Here is a 21746-nt window from a genome sequence, read left to right as displayed (position 1 = left end):
TCAGTGGTTTTCTCTGCTAGAAATGACTTGGGTTTATAGTTGCTTGGCATCCCCCTGCTGGAGACTCAAGGTGTAACAACTGACAAACATAATGGAGAATGCTCAAAGATATCCCTAAATTGTTGTTGTTGTTGTGTCTTTCAGATTTTCCCTGTTAGGGGTCGCCACAGCGGAACTCCGGTCCGCTAATGATTGGCAGTAGATTTTTACGTGCCGAGTTGTCAGCCCTGACGCACAACCTTCAACGAAGGTACACCCATTCATGCATGTCTCCAGACAGAAGACGCTCTAGCTGAGAATCGAACGGGACAACGTCTTACTGTGAGGTGACAGCGCTACCGCAGCACCAACACCGCAAGTGACTCTCTAAATTTGCAGAGGCCTACAGGTAGATTACAATCTATATGTCTATATCACATAGTCAAAGTCATGTGCTGAGGTCACCACAGAAAAATCCATAACACAATCCCCCTCCCTGCAGACACATTACAATGGCATGTGAGAGGTCCTGCCAGCTTCTAACCTAATACTGAAAAAACAAACTGCCATAACAAATAAAAGAGTCATAATACACCTATGTCAGCAAATGGAAGAATACCCAAATATAGTTAAAAAAAAATTAAAACTTACAAAGCTGTACTTCTTTGGCATCTTCACCTCCGTCACATAGCCCCCAGTACCGATGTCTGAGAAACTGGAAGTATCACATATACTGAAAGAATATCTATCTATAAAATAAAAAAATATTCTTGTTGGGATTAAACCATTATTATTATACTACATTAAAAGCAATTTAACAATATTTTATTTATGGAACCTCCAACTGTGGTCCAGCCTTTAATAAACACAATATTTTGCATCTGAAAACAATAGAGTTGCTAAAGTAATTGAATTAAGAATAAAAAAACAGCATGCTTTCCAGCAATGTTTTATGCAGAATGGGCCACTGATCATTTTGATTATTAAAAACTGTTATTTTGGTTTTCATTAATATGGGTCTATATCACATAGTCAAACTGTCAAAACTTCGACTATGTAAATATCGAACCCATAAGTTCGAAAAATGAATACTCCGAACACTCAGAACAGAGATTTTTTTCCCCAAGGAAAAAAAATTGCTGTTCCAGTACAAAACGCGAAACACATGAACACTAAATACTGTTTCTAATGTGGGGGGCTTCGCCCCCACACCCCCCAAAGTGAGGAGCTGTGCCCCCCACACTCCCCCCTATTTAAATATACCAACTCTGAGATCCCACCACAGTGGAGGAAATAGCAAAGCCGCGGACCCGGCCCACCGAATTCTTTTCCTGGGAAAGAATTTGAAGTTCCGCGGCTTCATTATTTTAAGACTTCAAACTTCCCAGTTCGAAGCTACGGCGTTCGGATTTGTGCAAGTTCGGACATCTGATATAGACCCCATTAATATATGTATACCCATGTTAGTGATTAAAAAGTAATTTAATACCTTATACCACAAGCATACTGCAAAGAAGTTTTCTCAGGTAGATTACAAATGTTGGAAGTGTGATGGCAACAGATTTGTCTAGACATAATAAGGCCTTGCTGAGTTTAATTATGGTGGCTGCTAAAAAGCAATTACTAGCAAAGGGAAATCAAAGTCAAAACCAACCATACTAGGAGTAGTGAATATAGTGACAGACGTAAAAGAACTGGAAGTGGGATCTTTAGAAAAGTGTAGGAACAAAGTATATAGAAAAAAATGGGAATTCTGGGAACAATACATGCAGAATAATGTTTTGGAGGCGGAATGAGGTTTAAGGGAAGGCAAGAATTGAATGAGGTATGCAATGATTGACTGACAATGACTGAGCAGAAGATTATAACTGATGTATAATGTTAGCAACTGAAAATATGTCAATATGGTTTGTTCTCATTTATGTAAATATATGATTGCCTACATCACAAATGACTATACAATTAAGATGTCTCTTGTTTAAAAAAACAGTAATGTGATACAGTTGCTTTTAAAAAGTAAAGCTTTGTTGCATTATGTGCTCACTGCATACATTTTCCATTTTTTTACTTATAAAACCCTTTGCCAAAATTTGTATGTTTGTATGTCTGTTCGTGTATGCACCTTCCCTGCTTCACCTTATTCATGTGCTTCGGACCATAATCCTGACCCTACACATTAACTTATGAAAATGCTTTCCCCTAACAGTACTATTGTCGATACAAACTTGGTATGAAGTTACTATGATGTTTTGGGTAAGAAACCGGAAAAGAAACCTATATGTTGTATTTTTTTGATATTGTGGGGTTTGATTTCTTTTTGTGGAAGTCTGCTTTTAAAGTGTCAACATTGATGCATTGTTCTTTGATGCTTCAGTGCAGTATCATATAACCATACATAGACACACACACACACATATATATATATTACACACACACACACACACACACACACACACACACGTGTGTGTGTACAACACTTGCTCTAAGACTTCTTTTTTGTTTAACCACAAGATATCTAAAAATTTAACCTGAAGCTCATTTAATCTTTGTTTTTTACCTTCCTGTTCAACCTGGACTCCCATTTGTATCTCCAGTGAAGTGCAGATGTCATTTATGGATATTGTGTATTTTATTGCATATTGCACTATTTAAAGGTATAACTCGCCCTGTATCTGCCAATCACTACTTACTTAAAGGCTAAAGAATTAATTTAAGCACCTCGTGCTCCACACCTGTCTGCTATAGAAGCCTAGATACAACTACATAACTGTGGCTACTGCGGTTTTACTGGTCACCTATTTCTGATGTACATTTTATATTTTAGATAGTTAACAGCACTGAATTGTTCACCTACAAACAGCTCCCCTGCACATCACAGAGATGATCCTGTCCACTATTCCCTCCCCCCCGTTACTTGTTTTTTATAAAATGGCTTTTCCAATCAGCACCTTGTGCTAATACACCTTGGCTTGTTCTGTACTGTATCCTCCTGTACTCCCAACAATCTAAACAGCTCTCCTGACCTTTTTACTCTTAATTATACTTCACAGAAACTATCTTGCATACATAGAAATCTGTTTTACTTTTATTAAATGCTGCTGAGGTTCATATCACCAGTTCCATCCCTCCCCACCATAACTCTTGCTATCTTATTTGTACTGGATCCTGGTATCACTCCATTCTAACTCTACCAGTGCTGGTATATATCCAAGCTCCCTTAGTGGCCACATACCTGCTTTCTCCAGTTAAGTAAACACTCACCCTCCAAAAACTCACACCCAAAAATTGGTTTGTAATCTCGCTAACTTCTCTAAAGACAGGTTTAACAATCTACTTTGCAAAATTAACTGGTCACAACTAAAGGCACTACCATTAGATGAGGCAGTACATTACTTAACTGCTTCCAAAAACTAATACATACCTTAGCTCCACGTACCAAAAGAACAAAAACAATCCCATGCCCTGGCTAACTAAGGAATATAAAAACCTAATGAATAAAGGGAGGCAGCCCTGGCCCAATGGAAACAATGCAATAAAGAACAAGATCGAATTACTTTCAATTAGCTGGGTAACCAAGCGGAAAAACAAGATGCACAACATAAACGGCTATACTATAGTAACCTACAGCAGAAACATAAAATTCAAAAAAATTCTGGTCCACTATTACAATTTTGCTCCACCCTGGAAATAAAAAGAAATCCAAGATTTCACTCAATGCCCCTCCCTCTCAAATGGCTGAAGATTTTAACACCCACTTCATAAAATCTATAACTGATCTTATCGCTAAAACTACCAATACCTGCCTCTTTTCCTCTTTATCTACCCCTAATACTCCCCTTTCACCTGACAAAGACCCTTCTCACCCACCTTACCCCATTGCATAGAACCACCTTCTGAGAACCATCCCACTTTCACTCATCAGTCAATATCTACAAGCCTCATAAAGAGATTACTGCACAAACTTAAACCCTGCACTATCTCCACTGATGACCTCCCACTTGCATAACTAAAAATAGCTGCTGACTCCATAGCATACCCAGTCAGCAACCTGATCGAACGATCCATATCTGAATCCATATCATACCCAGTCAGCATCATGATCAACCAATCCATATCTGAATTCATAGCATACACAGTCAGCAACCTGATCAAACGATCCATATCTGAATCCATATCATACCCAGTCAGCATCATGATCAACCAATCCATATCTGAATCCATAGCATACACAGTCAGCAACCTGATTAAATGATCCATATCTGAATCCATATCATACCCAGTCAGCATCATGATCAACCAATCCATATCTGAATCCATAGCATACCCAGTCAACAACCTGATCAATCTATCCATATCTGAATCCAAAGTACCTAACATCTGGATAAAGCCCCGGATCATCCCCATTCACAAAGGGGGTAAGTCCACTGAACGTATGAACTTTCGACCCACGGCCAGGCTTTCTTCCATCTCTACAATACTGGACAAATGAATTTATCTTTAACTTCTGAAATATGCACAGCATAACAACCTCCTTACAAAGACACAGCATTGCTTTTGTCCTGGCCACAGCACTACAAGCCTCTCAACCTTCACTGACTTTGTAAACAGAGCTAGAGACACAGGTTGCTCTGTATCTACTCTATTTCTTGACTTCTCAAAGGCATTCGATACCATGTCACACTCTACTCTTGAACAAGCTCTCTAACCTAGGAGTTAGCCCACCTACATCAAACTGGTTCCACAGTTATTTACATAATTGAAAACAAGCTGTAAAATGGTCAAATGTTATCTCACTCTTAATAATTTGACATTATTAATTATAAATTTGCCTTTTCACTCAAACAGGTTTTAAAGTAACAGCATTATTCAGACCTGGGTTGCAATCAGCTTTCAGTCTAAGAATCCAACCATATTCCATGATATCCAAAATATTGTCTATATACAGACACAAATATGATCCTATCCACTTAGTTCTGTATCATTTGCAGACACATTGTGGTGTTGTATGGTTAGCATTTGGGTGATGATCAGGTGAGGAATATTTATTATTGAAAAATTTTTGCTATGATAGATCAGGGTTATAAACATTGTCTATATATAATCAATATAGTATTTTGTCAAATTCTATATCGATTAAGTGTTTTAATTGTGTGTAATTAATGTTTTAATTGATTTTACTGGTCGGCTGTGGTCATACGACATGTATTTTCTTTGCATATAAAAAATTCCTGCTGTTATGTGATGTATTAGCACTGAAGAAGGACTTATCCCAAAAGCTTTGCTTGTTTTTTAATAAACTACCTGGCATCCAAAGTTGGAGTTTTTCCATTGTCCTCCTGATCCTCAGCCTGAAACAAAACTTCATTACAGAAACATCAGCATGCCCCCACCCACAGGACAGGCACCTCCATCCTCTCTCCCTGTGTGCATTGTCAAGTGCTCAAGCCAGTAATCAAACAGGTAATGACACTTTACAAGGTAAGTGACAGCTCTGCTGTTTTGCTGATTTCTGCCCTATATGTAAAAACATTTACTGAGAGTGCAAACACAGTATGCAATAATCATGCTGTTCTGTACCAATAGTGGACAGCATAAGTATATTTATTAAAGGTAGCCAGAGCACTTTTTCATAGGGATCAGAGTTAACATTTAATGAAAGCATGCAAGCTATTTTCCACATCTTGGATGGGATACAGAGAAGGAAAAGGATAGATAGTAATCAGTTTAGTTGGGAACACAAGCTCTAACATGTTTTAGCATGAGCAACCTTAATTTTAGCACAGGTAATGTCTGTGGATGCAGCCATCAATTTGGGGCAACTGCTCCTTTTTGGAGGGTTAAACTTCATTTTTTGAAAATTTACACAGCTTTTTGCATTTGGTGTGCATTAAAAAGAGAATGGGGGTGTCTGAAAGTTAATTCAGTTATTTTCTTTAGGTTTTTTTTTTTTTTTTTTTGGTCTGGGTGTTTTCATTGAAGGCAAAAGTCTTGAAATATGTGGCAAAGGTTCAACTGAAGATAAGAAGAAGCAACTGCATAACAGATCAGCCTGCCAAGCGTTATCATGAACATGCAAACTAAAAGTTGGAAATACACATTCAAAGGAACTATCATGTACAATAGGTGGGAGGGGTCTATATTACCTAATTGAAACGTTATTTCAGAGAATACTAAAAACATCGACACATAAATAGTGAACTACATAAATACCAAAAAACCTGAATACCAAAAAGTGCCACATCGAGTTGTCATAGTTAGCCAAATCTCAGAAACTGTAGCATCTGACGTCACCGTGTTGATTAGATATACAGTACTCACATACAAAAGTAAGTATGTACAATAACATGATATTAAAATAAAGGTTAAAACGTCATTCACAAAAACTAAAACATTACAATATCTCTACTTTATTCACTTAAAATCATGAAAATATAAAGGTATACTCCGCAATGTAATGTAAATGTTCTAAATCAGTAGTATAAAGTATCAAACACAATTGAGATGATTAATTAGGGTTTATGTGACTTTATTTCTGTTATTTGAAATGTACAGTACTAATCGGCTATTTGTTTATGTCACATCATATGTATTACACTTTAGCCGGTTAGTCTGTTAACCATATGGCACTTGCATCAAAAACACAGTTCATTGACTTTGGCCTTGTGGGGGGCTGCACCTCCCACACACCCCCTAATTATATATACCAACTCCGGGATCGCACTACAGTGAGGAAAGGACAAACTTTCCGATCTTCACTGTACCACAATCTCACTATGAGCAGGTCAATAAACAGCATTTTCAATGTAAGTGCCGTTCAGTTAACAGACTTTTCCATTACACAATGCAGACTTGGTTAGGTGATATCCAGTTTATTCATGCTGCTCACCAGCTGAGGCTCAAGATGTTGGCCAACTATTTTAATTCAACAAATTGCCTTTCAGTGTTTATGTATTTCAGTATTTACACAGTTCGCTGTTTATGTTTTAGTATTCACTAAAATAACATTTTGGTTAGGTAGTATAGACCCAGTGGGAGTAATACCTATCACTATATCATGGAATGTAAATGACCTTACTTGTAGAGACAAAAAAGCAAAGAGTACTGAATTATATACGGAAATGTAGGAGGCAAATAATAATGCTGCAACAGACACATTTGAATGATAGGAGTAAGAGAAATTGAAAAAAAAAGGATTTCAGGGTGGGCATCCAGGACACTGTCAGGGACAATGGAAGTGGGACTAATAATACTGATTAAGCGAGGGGCTCTTATACCAATAAAAAAGAAGTAAGAAGAGATTTGTGGTAGCAGTGGGTTATTGGTCGGGGTAGAGGGTTATGCTGGCATTTATTTATTTTTATATTTTATTTAACATTTGTTTACCAGGATAATCCAACTGTCTGAAAAGCCCATTTTCAGGGGAGGCCTAGGTATGAAAGCTACAGAGAAAAATACAAGTTATGTACATCATAAGAATTCTATACTTCATGAAGTACATTGGGTAGCATGGAGTAAATGTTTAAAGTAAAAGTTGAATGCACTGATTACATCAGATTACAATGATTAGAAATTAGAGTAGATCTTGATTAGGGTAAAATAAGTACACTACAGGAATTAAGCAATGTGAACGTTATGTACAATACGGACAAGTGAAAATAGAATGAAATTAGAGTAAGTAGTGAAAAGAGGCGAGAAGACTGGAGTAGAAGGGAGGGAGATAGAGGGTAGAAGGGGTTTGAGAGTAGAAGGGGGATCAAGGGTAGAAGCGAGAGAGATCAAGGGAAGAAGGGAGGGGGATTGAGGGCAGAAGGAGAAGTAGTGGGTACAGATGTGGGTAGAGAAAGAAGGAAGGAAAAAGAATAAGAGAGAGGTTAGGCAGGGGTGAAATGTAAGGTAAGTACATGCAAAGAAGTTGGAGGAAGTTTTGTTGCAGAAGAGGAGATAGAAGAAATCAATATGTAAGTGGGTTGGAGGAAATGGACACAGATTGCTGCTAATTCAGGCATGAGCAGACTTATATTCCATTAAAACCTGCTATTATGAAGCTTAAGAGAATTTTGGGATAATCAATCACATTTTAGCAGGCAATATTACTTGTGGCCAAGGACTGGAATCTTATCTGCAGTAATGACAATACATCAAAGAAACCTAGAAAGGAAATATAATGAAAGAGGGCAGATTTCTGAAGAAATACATGAGAACATTTGATAGGGAAGATAAGAATTCAGTACTTGGAACTTGGACATCATTTACATATTAATTCCAAAGTACAATAACTGGGTGAGACTGGAGATAAATTATATTTTAAAGCAGCACGTGTATTTCATTCAAAGTTTTGGCACACGTCTGATAACTATTTCAGACCCTGCCCCAATAAAACTAAGATAAACATGCAGGGTAATGAAGTATTAATGAATTAAGAATGAGACACTAATGCTTTCCTATTTGCCTGGTAGAAACAGAGAAATTCAAGGAAAGGGTAGTGGAAATTATTCGAGAGTTATTACAGAAGGAAGAAACTTCAGAAGGAATAGCAAATGAGTGGGATAAGCTGAAAACAGAGTTCAAAAACAGAATAAAAATACGACAGAAAAGAGACATGGGGAAGAAGTAAGAGGGGTTATTTATAGTGGTAGACAAAGTCTATATACAATATTACAAAATAAGGGGAATCTCACAAAAGATGAAGAGGATCAGATAGAGTACTAAAGTGAAAGTAACGGAGCATTCGGATAATACGCATGAGTTTAGAAATGTTGCCTTTAAGCAACTATTTTTGGCAACACCTCGAGAGCACAAACAAGGAGAAAGAATTTGTTGCCAAACTTAAGAGAGTGTAGGACGAGAAAAAAAAATAACTACAGAGCTTATAGAGCTATTAGAAATATTTTGGAAAGGTTATAAAACGTTGTATAAAACAGAGGAATGTGAGAATCAAGGAAAGGCACAAATGGAAATATTTATGAAAGACTTAATTATGCCAATGTCAGAGGAAGATGAGACTCAACAATTAATAGCTATAACAGGAAAATACAAGATAAAATATTGATGTATAATCAATCACTAGGGAACTTGCCCAGAGCAGATGGCATTCCTGTAAAAGCTGGGAAGTTGGAAGGGAAAAAAGTGATAAAGATCTGGAAGGTTTTTTTAAGAGTATTTTATAAGGGTGGAGGGAGTACAAGCATCTTAGAGGAAAGCTAAGCTGTGGTGGCTGTATTATCCATAAAGGATAAAGACTCATCAGACCCAGCTTTATAGAGACTCATTTCAATTTTAAACCATGATTATAAAGTATTTATGTGTATAATAGCAAAGAAAACTTAAACAGAGCTAACAAAACTGACAGATATTGAATAGGTTCATAGGTTAGCACTAGGCTGACTGCTCTTGCAAGCCATTTTAAGCCTAGCCAATTATCCCTTGTGAGACTCAAACCCGGCACCTCATGTTTGTAAGGCAAGCACCTTAACCATTAGGCCACCCTATATGGATCGATGTGGTTTTGTGGAAGGTGTGGGCAAACATTTGACAACATTAATAGTACAATGATGATCCAGAAGGAAGCAGGATGTAAGAAAATGTCACCATTGTTGGTGGGTCTTGATGCAGAGAAAGCACATGAGAGTCATTTGGGATTTTATGAGTAGGGCAATGGTAGCATCTGTATTCCCTGACAGAATAATAGGGGTAATTCGAAGGCTACATGAAAGATCAAAGTAGCAGAGGCAAGAATTAAAGTGGAAGGATTCCTCTCCAACAAGCTATGTTTGAACAGACGGACAAGAAAAGGGTGTCCTCTTCCACCGTTACTAAATGCTCTATATTTAGAGCCACTGGCAAAGAAAATAAAGGGCTGACCAATTCAAATATGTAAATGGTATAGTAATCAATAATGTTATTATATCAATGGTATAGTAATCAATAACGTTATTATATCAATGGTATAGTAATCAATAACGTTATTATATCAATGGTATAGTAATCGATAACGTTATTATATCAATGGTATAGTAATCAATAACGTTAGACCTATTTGTAAATGTTATCAGTTTGTACTTAAAAAAATCCAGAAAAGAACGTTTTGATGTGCAGATTTTGAAAACTAAATGATTTAAAGTATTTTCGTAATATAAAATTACTGAAGATAAAAAGTACTGTTGTGTAAAACCTTACCTTAATAATGGATGTCCCTCTCTTCACTGTTGCAGTATTCTTAACATTAGGGATTCCCCACCTTGGGCGGCCCAACATCCGGCCAGTAAATCATACTACTGCTGTGCTTCTGAACCCAGTCGGCTACCTCTAAATCAGGGAATTCTCCTTTAAGCCCCCACCTGGCTATAACCAATAAGTCCTGCTGTTAGGAGGGTCGCTCTACTGGCTGTGAACATACGGAAGCTCTAGTCCACAGCCCTGCCATAACTACAATTAACGGGAAAGGAATTCTCCTTTAAGCCCCCTCCTGGCTATAACCAATAAGTCCTGCTGTTAGGAGGGTCGCTCTACTGGCTGTGAACATACGGAAGCTCTGGTCCGCAGCCCTGCCATAACTACAATTAACGGGAAAGGAATTTTCCTTTAAGCCCCCACCTGGCTATAACCAATAAGTCCTGCTGTTAGGAGGGTCGCTCTACTGGCTGTGAACATACGGAAGCTCTAGTCCGCAGCCCTGCCATAACTACAATTAACTGGAAAGGTCAATATTTTCCCTACAGAAAAGAAAAACTAAAACTCATAAATACAACCTATAAGCTAGCGTACTGGGTTTAAAACACGGCAGTAAATCACCTAATCCCTACTGTTTATAGCAACTCCTCTAGCTCAGACTAGCAGAAATCATAGTTTGCATTTATAATAGAGAGAGGAAAAGTTTCAGGCTTGTTGAAATACATATAAACATAACAGGGGAATTTCATCACTTACTTATTTACTGGCCCTTGGAAAGCTTTGTGCTGGTTTAACCCCGCTACGCTCGGGCTCGCTCCGCGCCTCACCATGCCCCCTTATCCCACCCGCCCCCAGTACTCCCACATTTATAGACACCTAACCACACCCCCATACCTATTCTTCCCGTACATAGCCACTCCCCCATCATCTCCCTCCACCTACCTACCTAAACATTTACATCCATCTAAGGCAATTTACCATCACCCTAAGACAATGAATTGTACTCCTCCCACTATTTTAAAGCCAAGACTCAAAACTATACCTTTCATTTTACCGCTCTTAATTACACTATATTTGCTAACTAGATATGAAGTTCTAAATTACTCAGGATTCCACTACCCCAAATACCAAACTAGTACCCCCTTAACTTCACTAGGTACTGAATATACCACCCTCTATCTGGCCTCAAATATCACTAAGCCTACTTACCAGTATTTTAACAGTACTAACCAAAAGCACCCTAAATCCAAATATGGTCTAAAACTACTATTTAAACTCATGAAACTATTAGAGTACTTACGAAAAAATATAACTAAAGACGGTGACATCCATCCCAACCCAGGCCCATCATCAACCCCAAACTCTGAAACCCCACCATCTTTTCCCAGGTCATCTACCTCCCTCCTATTTTATCACCTAAACATAAGAAGCCTAAACAATAAGGTACACAACCTACATGCCCTCTTAGCTACTCACCTCCCTGACATAATATGTCTAACAGAAACCTGGCTTAAACCTTCAACTAAAGATAACGAGATCCTTCGACCTGGTTATAATACATTTAGGGCTGATCGTACTAAGACAAAGGGAGGTGGGATTGCCGTACTTTACAAAAACACACTCAATGTCACACTAAACCCTACTCAACCACCCAAGACCTCCAATGCTGAAATACTGGCTCTACAACTACAACTCAACAAACAAAAAAGCTTAAATCTAATTGGGATCTACATCCCCCCCTGGGAATAACTCTGACACACTGGAGAATACTCTAAATTGGTTAGCTAACAACTGCCCTCAGGAAACTATACTGTTGGGTGATGTCAATATTGATTGGAACCTATGCCTATCGGATTCCAACCCCACTCATATAAACCTCCATGGATTCTCTCAGACTATATCCTCATCCACCAGAATAGGTAATTCCAACCAAGCCCTCCTTGTCTTTTCAAATACCATAAACTCCCATCGTAATAATAATCTCTCATCAGCACTATTTCTGGATCTGTCAAAGGCCTTTGATATGGTGGATCATAAACTTTTAATCAATACATTGCCTTCACTAGGTCTTGACACCATTGCTGTACAATGGTTTAGTTCCTATCTATCTGGCAGAAAACAAGCAGTTTTATGGCAGACCAAACTCTCTAAGCTACTACCCAATACATTAGGAGTACCTCAAGGATCTATTCTAGGGCCGCTATTATTTTCCATTTTTATCAATGATCTGCATACAGTTACTCCTAATGCCAGTTGTATACAATATGCAGATGATTCCACGTTAATCTGCTCTGGTACTACCCTTCAGATTTACAACTGTTAACCCAGTCTACTTTCAGCAAAATAGAAAACTGGCTCTCCAGTCGCCTGATTCTCAATCCAAAAAACTAAAATGATGTTGTTTCTTCCAACAAAAAAGTCCTACCCCATTAACTTTACTATCCAAGCAAAGGATGGGACCATTATTTCTCCAGACCTCTCGACAAAATTACTAGGGGTAACCATAGACAACAAACTAAAATTTGATATACACGCAAGCCAAATAATTAAGACCATTAACAAAAAGCTAGGCTCTTTATATAAAATAAAAAGCTTCCTGACCCCCCAAGCTAAAATGGCCATTGCCCAGACTCACCTCCTCTCATCACTCCTGTACTCGTACCCCTTACTTCACAATATAAGTAAAACTGTCATGAACAAACTCTCTAAATGCTACAATCATATTGCAAGGTTTGTTACTGGGTCCCCATATAGGACCCATCATTGTACCAATTTAGCCAAACTCAACTGGTCTGAGCTTCCTAACCTAATTACTTTCAACCTACTAGTCCTTACTCACAAAATCATATATAACCCTGAATATGCTCCTTCCCTCAAAGCACTACTTACCCTTTGTAATAATCCCCGCCCATTGAGGTCATCCAACCGTCTCCTAATCCAATCACTCAAAACTAATAACTCTGCTGGAGACTTCCTTCTCTCCAACGCTGCAGGTAAAATTTGGAACAAACTTCCCCATGATATTATATCCATCTCTACTTTAAGTCAATTTAAAGCTAAGCTAAAAACTCATCTGGGCTCAATGCGAAGTTGCCATTGCCTAAACCCGGGATAGTCCACTCTAGAATGTAATAACTGTCTATAACTCATGAATATTCTACATCTCCTTACTATCCTACTCCTCTTACATTTAAAATAAATTAGAAAGAATAAGTTAGAATGCTCTTATTTTGAATGTATATTTTGCTTCATTGTTTAGTTAAGTGTTTTGTAACCTGTGTTTTGGAGCTTTTCTCCCCGGGCCTCCGCTGAAAATGGACATGCATCCAGTCGGATCCTCCCGGTCAACAAATGTAAAATAAAAATAAAATAAATAAAAATAAAAAGAGAGCATCCTTGATTGGATACTCATTAATACTCATCCCCATATGTATACATCTGGAACCATTCCCAATGACCTCAGTGATCACCTCATCACATATATTAGAAAAGACAAAATAGAAATCTCTAAACTGCCCATTTACAGGTCTGTCAGGAATAAGAAAATGTTCGACCTCACAAAATTTCAAATGGAACTTAAATCTTGTAATTGGTCAACGCTAAAGTATCTTCCCCTGGATGATGCTGTAACAAATTTTAACTCCACATTCCTAAGCATACTAGATTCTCATGCTCCAAAAAGATCAATCAGAATTAAAGCACAAATAGTACCTTGGCTAACAAAAGACTCCATATCAAAAATCAAACTCAGAAACAAAGCATGGGACAAATGGCGTGCAACAAAGTTACCCCTAGACCGCATTAAATTCCAACAGCTAAGGAATGAGACTAAAAAGGCCATTACAAATGACAAAAAGGATTACTACTGCCAACTGCAATATAAACATCAAAACAATCCTCAAAAGTTCTGGGTGGGCTTAAATAATCTTCTCCAACTGGGTAAATCCAACACTCCAACCCCAGGAACATTAATTGATAAAAGCCCAGTAGAAGTAGCAAATACATTTAATACTTACTTTACAGAGACTATTCAATCCTTAGCCAACCAACTATTGGCTACCAGGACCTCAATAACAGACCCCATATCTAAGTCACTCATCTCCCTTAACCTCCAACCTGTCTCCACTTCCCTCATCCGATCCTTATTGAAAAAGCTAAAGCCAACTACCCTTTCTGCAGATCTTCTCCCAGACGAATATCTGCAAAAAGCTGCAGATGTCATAGCATATCCCGTCTCAATCCTAATTAATCGGACCATAACCGAGTCCACAATCCCCTCAATATGGAAAATATCCTATGTTATACCACTCCATAAAGGGAGCTCATCCACAGAACTTTCAAACTATAGGCCAATAGCCATATTGTCACCACTTGCCAAAATCATGGAAAAATGTGTACAAAAACAACTTCTACACTATCTTACCCAGAATAATCTACTAGCCAATTCACAACACGGATTCAGACCCCACCATAGCACAACCACTGCCCTCCTCTCTTTTACCGACACTATTAACCATAACCGGAATGATAAAAGAATATCCTCGGCTCTCTTTTTGGACTTGTCTAAAGCCTTCGATATGGTTGACCACCAGCTACTACTCCACACTTTGAAAACCCTGAACTTAGACAACCAAGCCATAAACTGGTTTTATGCTTACCTGTCTGATAGGCAACAAGCAGTACTCTGGCAGAATAAGCTCTCGCGCCTATTATCTAATACCATAGGGGTTCCTCAAGGCTCTATATTAGGACCTCTTCTCTTTTCAGTCTTTATCAATGACCTCTATACAGTCATCCCTGAGGCCTCTTGTATTCAATATGCAGATGACTCTACATTAGTATGTTCTGATACTTCCCCAGTTAATTTGCTATCTACAACCCAGCACATTTTTACTGCAGTAGAAAATTGGCTATCAGGGCGTCATTTGATCTTGAACCCAAACAAAACCAAACTACTACTCTTCCATCCAACCCATAAACCCTCTCCCATATCATTTACCATACAATCCAACAATGGGACTATCATCTCCCCAGACTCCTATACTAAACTATTAGGAGTTACCATAGACAATAAACTTAAATTCGACATGCACATTAACCATACCATTAAAACAGTAAACAAGAAACTCGGGTCATTGTACAGGATTAAAACTTTCCTAACTCCATTTGCCAAAGTAGCCATTTCCCGCTCACATCTTTTCTCTACCCTTCTCTATGCCTCTCCTGTGCTTACTAACCATAACAAATCCGACCTAAACAAACTCTCATCTTGCTATAATCACATTGCCAGATTTGCAACTGGTATGCCCTATAGAACTCACCACTGCACTAACCTAAAAACCTAGGCTGGATAGAACTACCTAACCTTCTCCAGATGAACCAACTCATAGAAGCTTTTAAAATTCTCAAACAACCTGATAACACTCCTGCACTGAAAAATTTAATTCTTCCCTATTCCAATCTAAGCTGTCTTCGCTCATCAAATAGGCAACTTGTCCAAACAATCAAATCCCATAACTCAGGGGGTGACTCTCTGTTTGCCAATGTCATTGGAAAAATATGGAACTCCCTCCCCTGTAACCTTACTCTTACTACCTCCCTGGACCAATTCAAAAAGAAACTAAAACTCCATTTTAAGTCACATTGGCTTTGCCAGTGCTCTAACCCAGATTAGCTCTCCTCATTTAACCTAGATCTCTTTCTCCCCATACTTATCCTAGTTTAACAACTTAACTTTTATCTTCAAAAGACCGAACACAATTTTTTCCTTGTCCAATCTCTAACCATATCTGTAACCCCTAAACCTCTGTTAAAAAGACAACCTAAGGTATGAACCTATAACCTTAAACCAGAACATTGTATAGTACTCAAGCTCAAAGGCTGCTATTGTCCTTTAACCTAACATGCTTTATAATATTTGTATAGGAACCACTGTATTTTTTTTTGGATAGCTATTGCTAGATTGTTTTTGTTATGATATATACTGTATATCTTTCTCCTTAACTGGACTACTAAATGTAATAATATGTAATATTGAACATGTATGTAACCTTCTGACATTATGGAGCTTTTCTCCCCGGGCCTCCGCTGAAAATGGACATGTATCCAGTCGGACGATCCCGGTCAACAAATGTAAAATAAATAAATAAATAAATACTTAAGTTATGCCATACATCGCACATATGCTCCTTGCATATGTAGGGCATAAAAGCAACGTCCGGATGTACCATCCTCAGAACTGAATGCCCCAGTTGGAACGGCAGTCTGAGGAAAATAAATGAAAAGAGGTTAACAGTACATTCTGAAAGGGAAAAAGGGTCAAGGGGTAGGATAGAGGGATTGAATACTACAACAGTGAAGAGAAGGACAGCTATCATTATGGTAAGATTTTACACAACTATACTACGTCCTTCTGTTCTACTTTTGAAGTATTCATAACATGAGGGAGAGTACCAAAGCTGAGGAGGAAGGACCTGTAGAGCTCTCTAGAAAACCATGAAGAACGGGCCTAGTAAAACCAGCTCTCGCTCTGGAAATGCCATCCAACCTGTAGTGTTTGGTGAAAGTATGCTCTGACGTCTAGGTAGCTGCCTCATGAATGGAGTTAGTGTCCAAACCCTTTGAAAGAAAGCACCAGAAGAAGCCACAGCCCTAGTAAATGAGTCTTAAAAGAGAAAGGAAGAGTCTTACCATGAAAAACACAACAAAAATAAATAGCTTTAGAGATGCAAGAAGAAATGGCCTGCTTGGAAACAGCCACCCCCACAGACCTGGGAAGAAAAGAAACAAAAAGATGATCAGATTTCCTGATAGCCTTAGTCTTATCCAAATAATTCTGAGTTGTCTATGGACATCCAAGGTATGTAGTACCTTCTTGCTAGGAGATTGTGGAGAAGGGGAAAAAGTAGGTAAATGAATAGACTGGGTAAGTGGCAACTTATTCACCACCTTGGGCTTAAAAGAAAGATTAGTACACAAGGACACCCTGTCCTTATGAAAAACCAAAAAAAAAAAGGAGGACAAACCATAAGGGCTTGAAGCTCAGACATCCATCTGGCTCAAGTAAGGGCTAACAAAAGAACAGTCTTCCAAGAGCAATGTTGCAAGGAAGCTGAAGCCACAGGCTCAAAAGGAGCCTGAGTCAACTTCTCAAAAACAAAATAAAGATCCCAGGAAGGAAGAACTGACTTCCTGGGAGGTCTGCTGTGAAGGACACCTTTAAGAAACTGTTTGGCCTAAAACCTGGAAGCTAAAGGAGGAGATACAGGCAGACAACTAGAAACAGTCCGCAGGTGTGACTTGACAGAGGAATAAGCCAATGCAGACTTGAGTAATCCACACAAATAAGAAACACAGCAACATCCACAGAGATTGCATCTTCGTTATGTGAAAGACAGCAGACAGAAAAACTCTTCTATTTGGATATGTAGGATTTCCTAGTATTGGGTTTCCTGGCCTCCAGCAGAACCCTATGCATGTCATCAGAAAAAAGGTGTCTGCAAGGAATCAAAATTCTATCACCCACAGAGTCAGCTGAAGAGTGGGTAGGTGAGTATGGATCAGGGATCCTTTGGTGTGAGTAGGTCCACCCTGTGTGCCAACTTGTGATGACTGCCCTTGGCTAAATGCAGAAGAAGAAGGAACCAATGCTGAATTGGCCAAAAGGGAGCCACCAGCAAGATTTTAGGTTTGTCCTGTTGAATCTTGAACAGAACTTTCGGAATAAGAGGAATGTCAGGGAATATATATAGAAACATCCATTTCCAAGAAAAAAATCAGAGGACTTGGGAATCTGGCACAAAATTGAGGAAGTTGTCTGTTCAGAGGGGAGCAAAAAGATCTATTTGAGGAGTACCCCACTTGTGGACAAGGTCTGGAAACACATCCCTGTGAAGCATCCATTCATGGGATTGAGTCAAGGACCTGCTCAGAGTGTCTGTCACATAGTTATGACCTGAGGGAATATAAACTGCTTGAAGGATCACATGATACTGAACCCTAAGCTCACATACCTTAAGAGCAAACCTGCAGAGAAGGTAAGATACCCCCCCCAGTTTCTTTACATTCCACAGGACTGCGCTGTCTGTAAACATTTTGAGAGGGCCTACAGAGAAGAGGATGAAAGGCTTGAAGGGCCAGTAGGACCGCTCTCATCTCTTTGATGGTAATGTGCTCCTTTTGCTGAAGAGGAGACCAGACACCCTGCTGTCATTGTGCCAAAGGCTGCTCCCCAACCTACCTCTGAGGCATCAGCGAACACTTCTTCTGATGGAAGAGGGGGATGAAAAGGAAGGCCTGGGTACAGAAACAACTGCTGAATCTACCACTGAAGCCCCTTCTTTAGACAGGGAAGAAGAGGAACTGCAAACTGTGTAGATGATGTGCATGTTGTTGACAAACTGATTTCAGGAACCAATGAAATTTCCTCATGTGGAACTTGGCTAAAGGTAACATACGGATGGTGGATGCCATAAATCCCAGAAGTCTCAGAAACTCTCTGGCTGTGACAGAGGTCAGAGAAATAAGATTTTGAAAGAGGGCAATGAGAGTCGAGGCCTTCGGTGGAGGCAGGGATGTCAGCGTAGGCACTGTCCGAATCCTGCATCCTAGGACGACATGATTTTGAGAAGGAGTAAGAGACAACTTTTTTTTTTTTTAAATATTTTTATTCATTTCCAAAAACAAGAAAACATGAATGCAGGTTATTTATGACAATGAAGTATTTACAAATTATTTAAAAAGGTAGGCTAAAACCTCTAAACAGTTATCAAACATTAAACCAAAATAAAGTATTTACAAGGGTGTCTATTGTTGACATATAATTGGCTTTCTATACAATTGCTTCCTGATTATAATCTGTTGCAGTCATTATTCTCCAGTATTTCAGTTACATTTTGCCATGCTACGTATAATGATGTAGTTCTTTCAGTTCTTCCTTTAATAGTGTTTATTTCCAATTGCAATACTGATGACACCATATTCATGAATTGCTTAAAAGTTGGAGAAGCTTTGGATTTCCAATTTGATGTAATGTTCTTCCTTGCAATAGCTAGGAGAGTCTCTTGGCACACAGTCGGGTACAGGTGCATTAAACAAAATAATAGATTTGGAAATCTGGAATTTATCATTGAATACCATTTGCAGAAAATAAGAGACAACTTTTGAAGTTTATTGTGAACCCCAGACTTTGCAGAAGAATAATAGCAAAGTAAAGGTTTTGCAGTAAGATCTCCAGAGAGGATACCTGAAACAGGAGATCATCCAGGTAAGAAAAAACTTGAATGCCTTGAAGCCTGAAAAAAGCAATCACAGGAGCTAGGCATTCGGTGAATTCTCTTGAGGCAGTAGAAAGGCTTAAGGGCAAAGCAGAGAACTGAAAATGCCAAGAAGCAACAAAGAAACATAAAAATGTCTTGTAAAAAAGGGGATGGATAGGTATGTCAAGGTGGGTATCCTTGATATCCAGAGAGGTCATGAAAGCCTGAAGAAGTAGTACAGGGAACAAAGTCTGTAGCATGCAAAAGGAAGTAAACTTTAGGAAAGTGTTTAGATAAGACAGATCCAGAATGGGTCTGCAAGGACCCTCCCTTCTGGGAACCAAAAACATTCTTGAATAAAATCCTTTCCACCTTTGATCATGTGGAACTTGTTGAACAGTTTTTTGATGTTAATTCTTGAAATACCTTGGGGAACAAATGTAACTGTTCCTGAGGTGGTTGAGGGATGCCCATGAAAGGAGGTAGGGCTTTCCAAACCATGAAGTATCCTTTTTGAATTATTGAAAGAATTCATGATTCTTGGGCAGTGCTTGACCAAATTAGAAGAGACAGACAGACAGACAGGTGAACTGAGAGAGGAATGAGGCTGAGAGAAGAGTGATAGTAGATACCACCTGGTTTGTCAAGAAAGGGCTGCTTCTGTGCAGAAGAAGCCTAAGTAGTCTTAGGTGGAGGTGGCTCTGTCCAATTTTCTAACTTTTATGAGGAGGACCGGACTGTCTCTGAACCACTGAAGGGTCAGCAGATGGGCACTTGTACAGAAATTTGCAATCATCAGGCACTTTGTAGAAACAGTCAGGCTTCTGAGGAGCAGGGGCTGAGAATCAGGAGATACTAAGGAGAGGGTATCCAGTACAGCAAGTAAAACTGGAGGGACAGCAGATGGCAAAGGAGACTCCATTTGTAGGAGTTCATAATATCTCTTTTGCAAATCTAAAACTTGGGAGCAATCCCATTTGAAGAACTCCCTCATTTTAGCAATAGTATCCCCAAAGCCGGGGTGGTGCAGCGGTAGCATTGTTGCCTCACAGCAAGAGGTTCTCCCATTCAATTCTCAGCTGGAGCACCTTCTGTGTGAAGTCTGCATATCCTCCCAGTGGTCGAGTGGCGTTCGAAAGACATGCATGAATTGGTGTGCCTTCGTTGAAGGTTGGGCATCGGGCTGGCACCTTGGCACCGTAAAAATCTACAGCTAATCATTAGTGGACCAGAGTACCGCTGTGGCGACCCCTAACCGGGAAAAGCCAAAAGAAGAACAACATCCCCAAAGATAATCTTGTGAATAGGATATTCTGGACTAGTAGATTCCTCTTCAAGAGAAGCATATTCCAAAGGTGATTGGATTTGGGTAGAATAGGTCAAGGACTCCTCATCCAAGGAAACCTCTTCATCAGATGAGTTCTGCTCCCATGGCCTCTTGTGAGGGGAAGATGTCCAAGGGGTGAGCAGGAACAGAGACCCACGAAGGACACTTAAGAGCCATAAAGGCATTAAGTAAGCCCTGGGTGAAATATGCCATTCAATTTGAGGGTCCCTGTGAGAAGGAACATGCTTTGTTTTTTGTATTTTTCTTTAGTTGTACATCAGCTTTTCATAAGAAAAGCAGAAGGACCCAACATCGACCTACACTATTACTGTCGTCAGAACTTCCTCCCTCACCAGAATTTGAGGACTCCCCCCAAGCCCTTCAGTTATTATAAGTCTTGGATCCCCTTGACCATCTGAAATGGACATTTGCAATGCCTCTGAGAACGTGCCTGTAATTGGATCTATGGCAGTCTTCAAAGTGTTCACAGCTGAAGAATCGGATCCTAGAACCAGGCGAACCTCTAGGCTTTCATTAGCTTCAAGAGACACATCTAATTTAAGAGATGCAGTGAGAGAGTCCAACTTTGTTTTTTTGGCCTTTCTCTTCAGTGAAGACTCAAAGTCAGACCTAGACATACACTCCATAGCATCTTTCACAAAGTTTTAGACACCGAATTTCCAAATAAATAGCAAGAGAAGACGGACAACTATGTAAAGTCTTAGGCACAAAGGCCTGACAAATACTGCAAGTTTTGTGGTCCTGAGTAGGCCCTAAGCAAAACAAGCACTGCTTGTGACTATCTTTATGTGAAATTTGTCTCCCACACTGGCACTTTCCCTTTCTGGATGACATGAAAAAAAAACCACAGCCAAAAACAGCAGTAAATAAGAAAAGAAAACACGAATGAGGTACTTACCTGAATGTCTTGATACACCAGCAAATAACTCAGGCGAGCAGACCGGCGATCGAAGATGGCATTCAGACTCGTGGCAGAGAGGTTCTGAGGATGG

At 39.2% G+C, this 21746-nt stretch overlaps 1 protein-coding gene across 2 annotated transcripts in view; it reads right to left on the bottom strand.

The window, feature by feature from the left end:
- The window catches only part of LOC122807796 (ubiquitin-like modifier-activating enzyme 1), a 2541412-nt gene that overhangs the window by 2075052 nt on the left and 444614 nt on the right, over positions 1-21746 (bottom strand). For both annotated transcript variants that reach the window (XM_044078854.1, XM_044078853.1), the window contains exon 8: positions 631-728. In XM_044078854.1, the coding sequence (XP_043934789.1) occupies positions 631-728 (98 nt within the window). The remainder of the gene's footprint in view (positions 1-630; positions 729-21746) is intronic.

Source organism: Protopterus annectens, chromosome 7.part1 (genome assembly GCF_019279795.1).
Source record: "Protopterus annectens isolate FY-2018-M chromosome 7.part1, PAN1.0, whole genome shotgun sequence".
NCBI lineage: Eukaryota > Metazoa > Chordata > Ceratodontiformes > Protopteridae > Protopterus > Protopterus annectens.
This window is presented reverse-complemented; position numbering and strand designations above follow the sequence as displayed.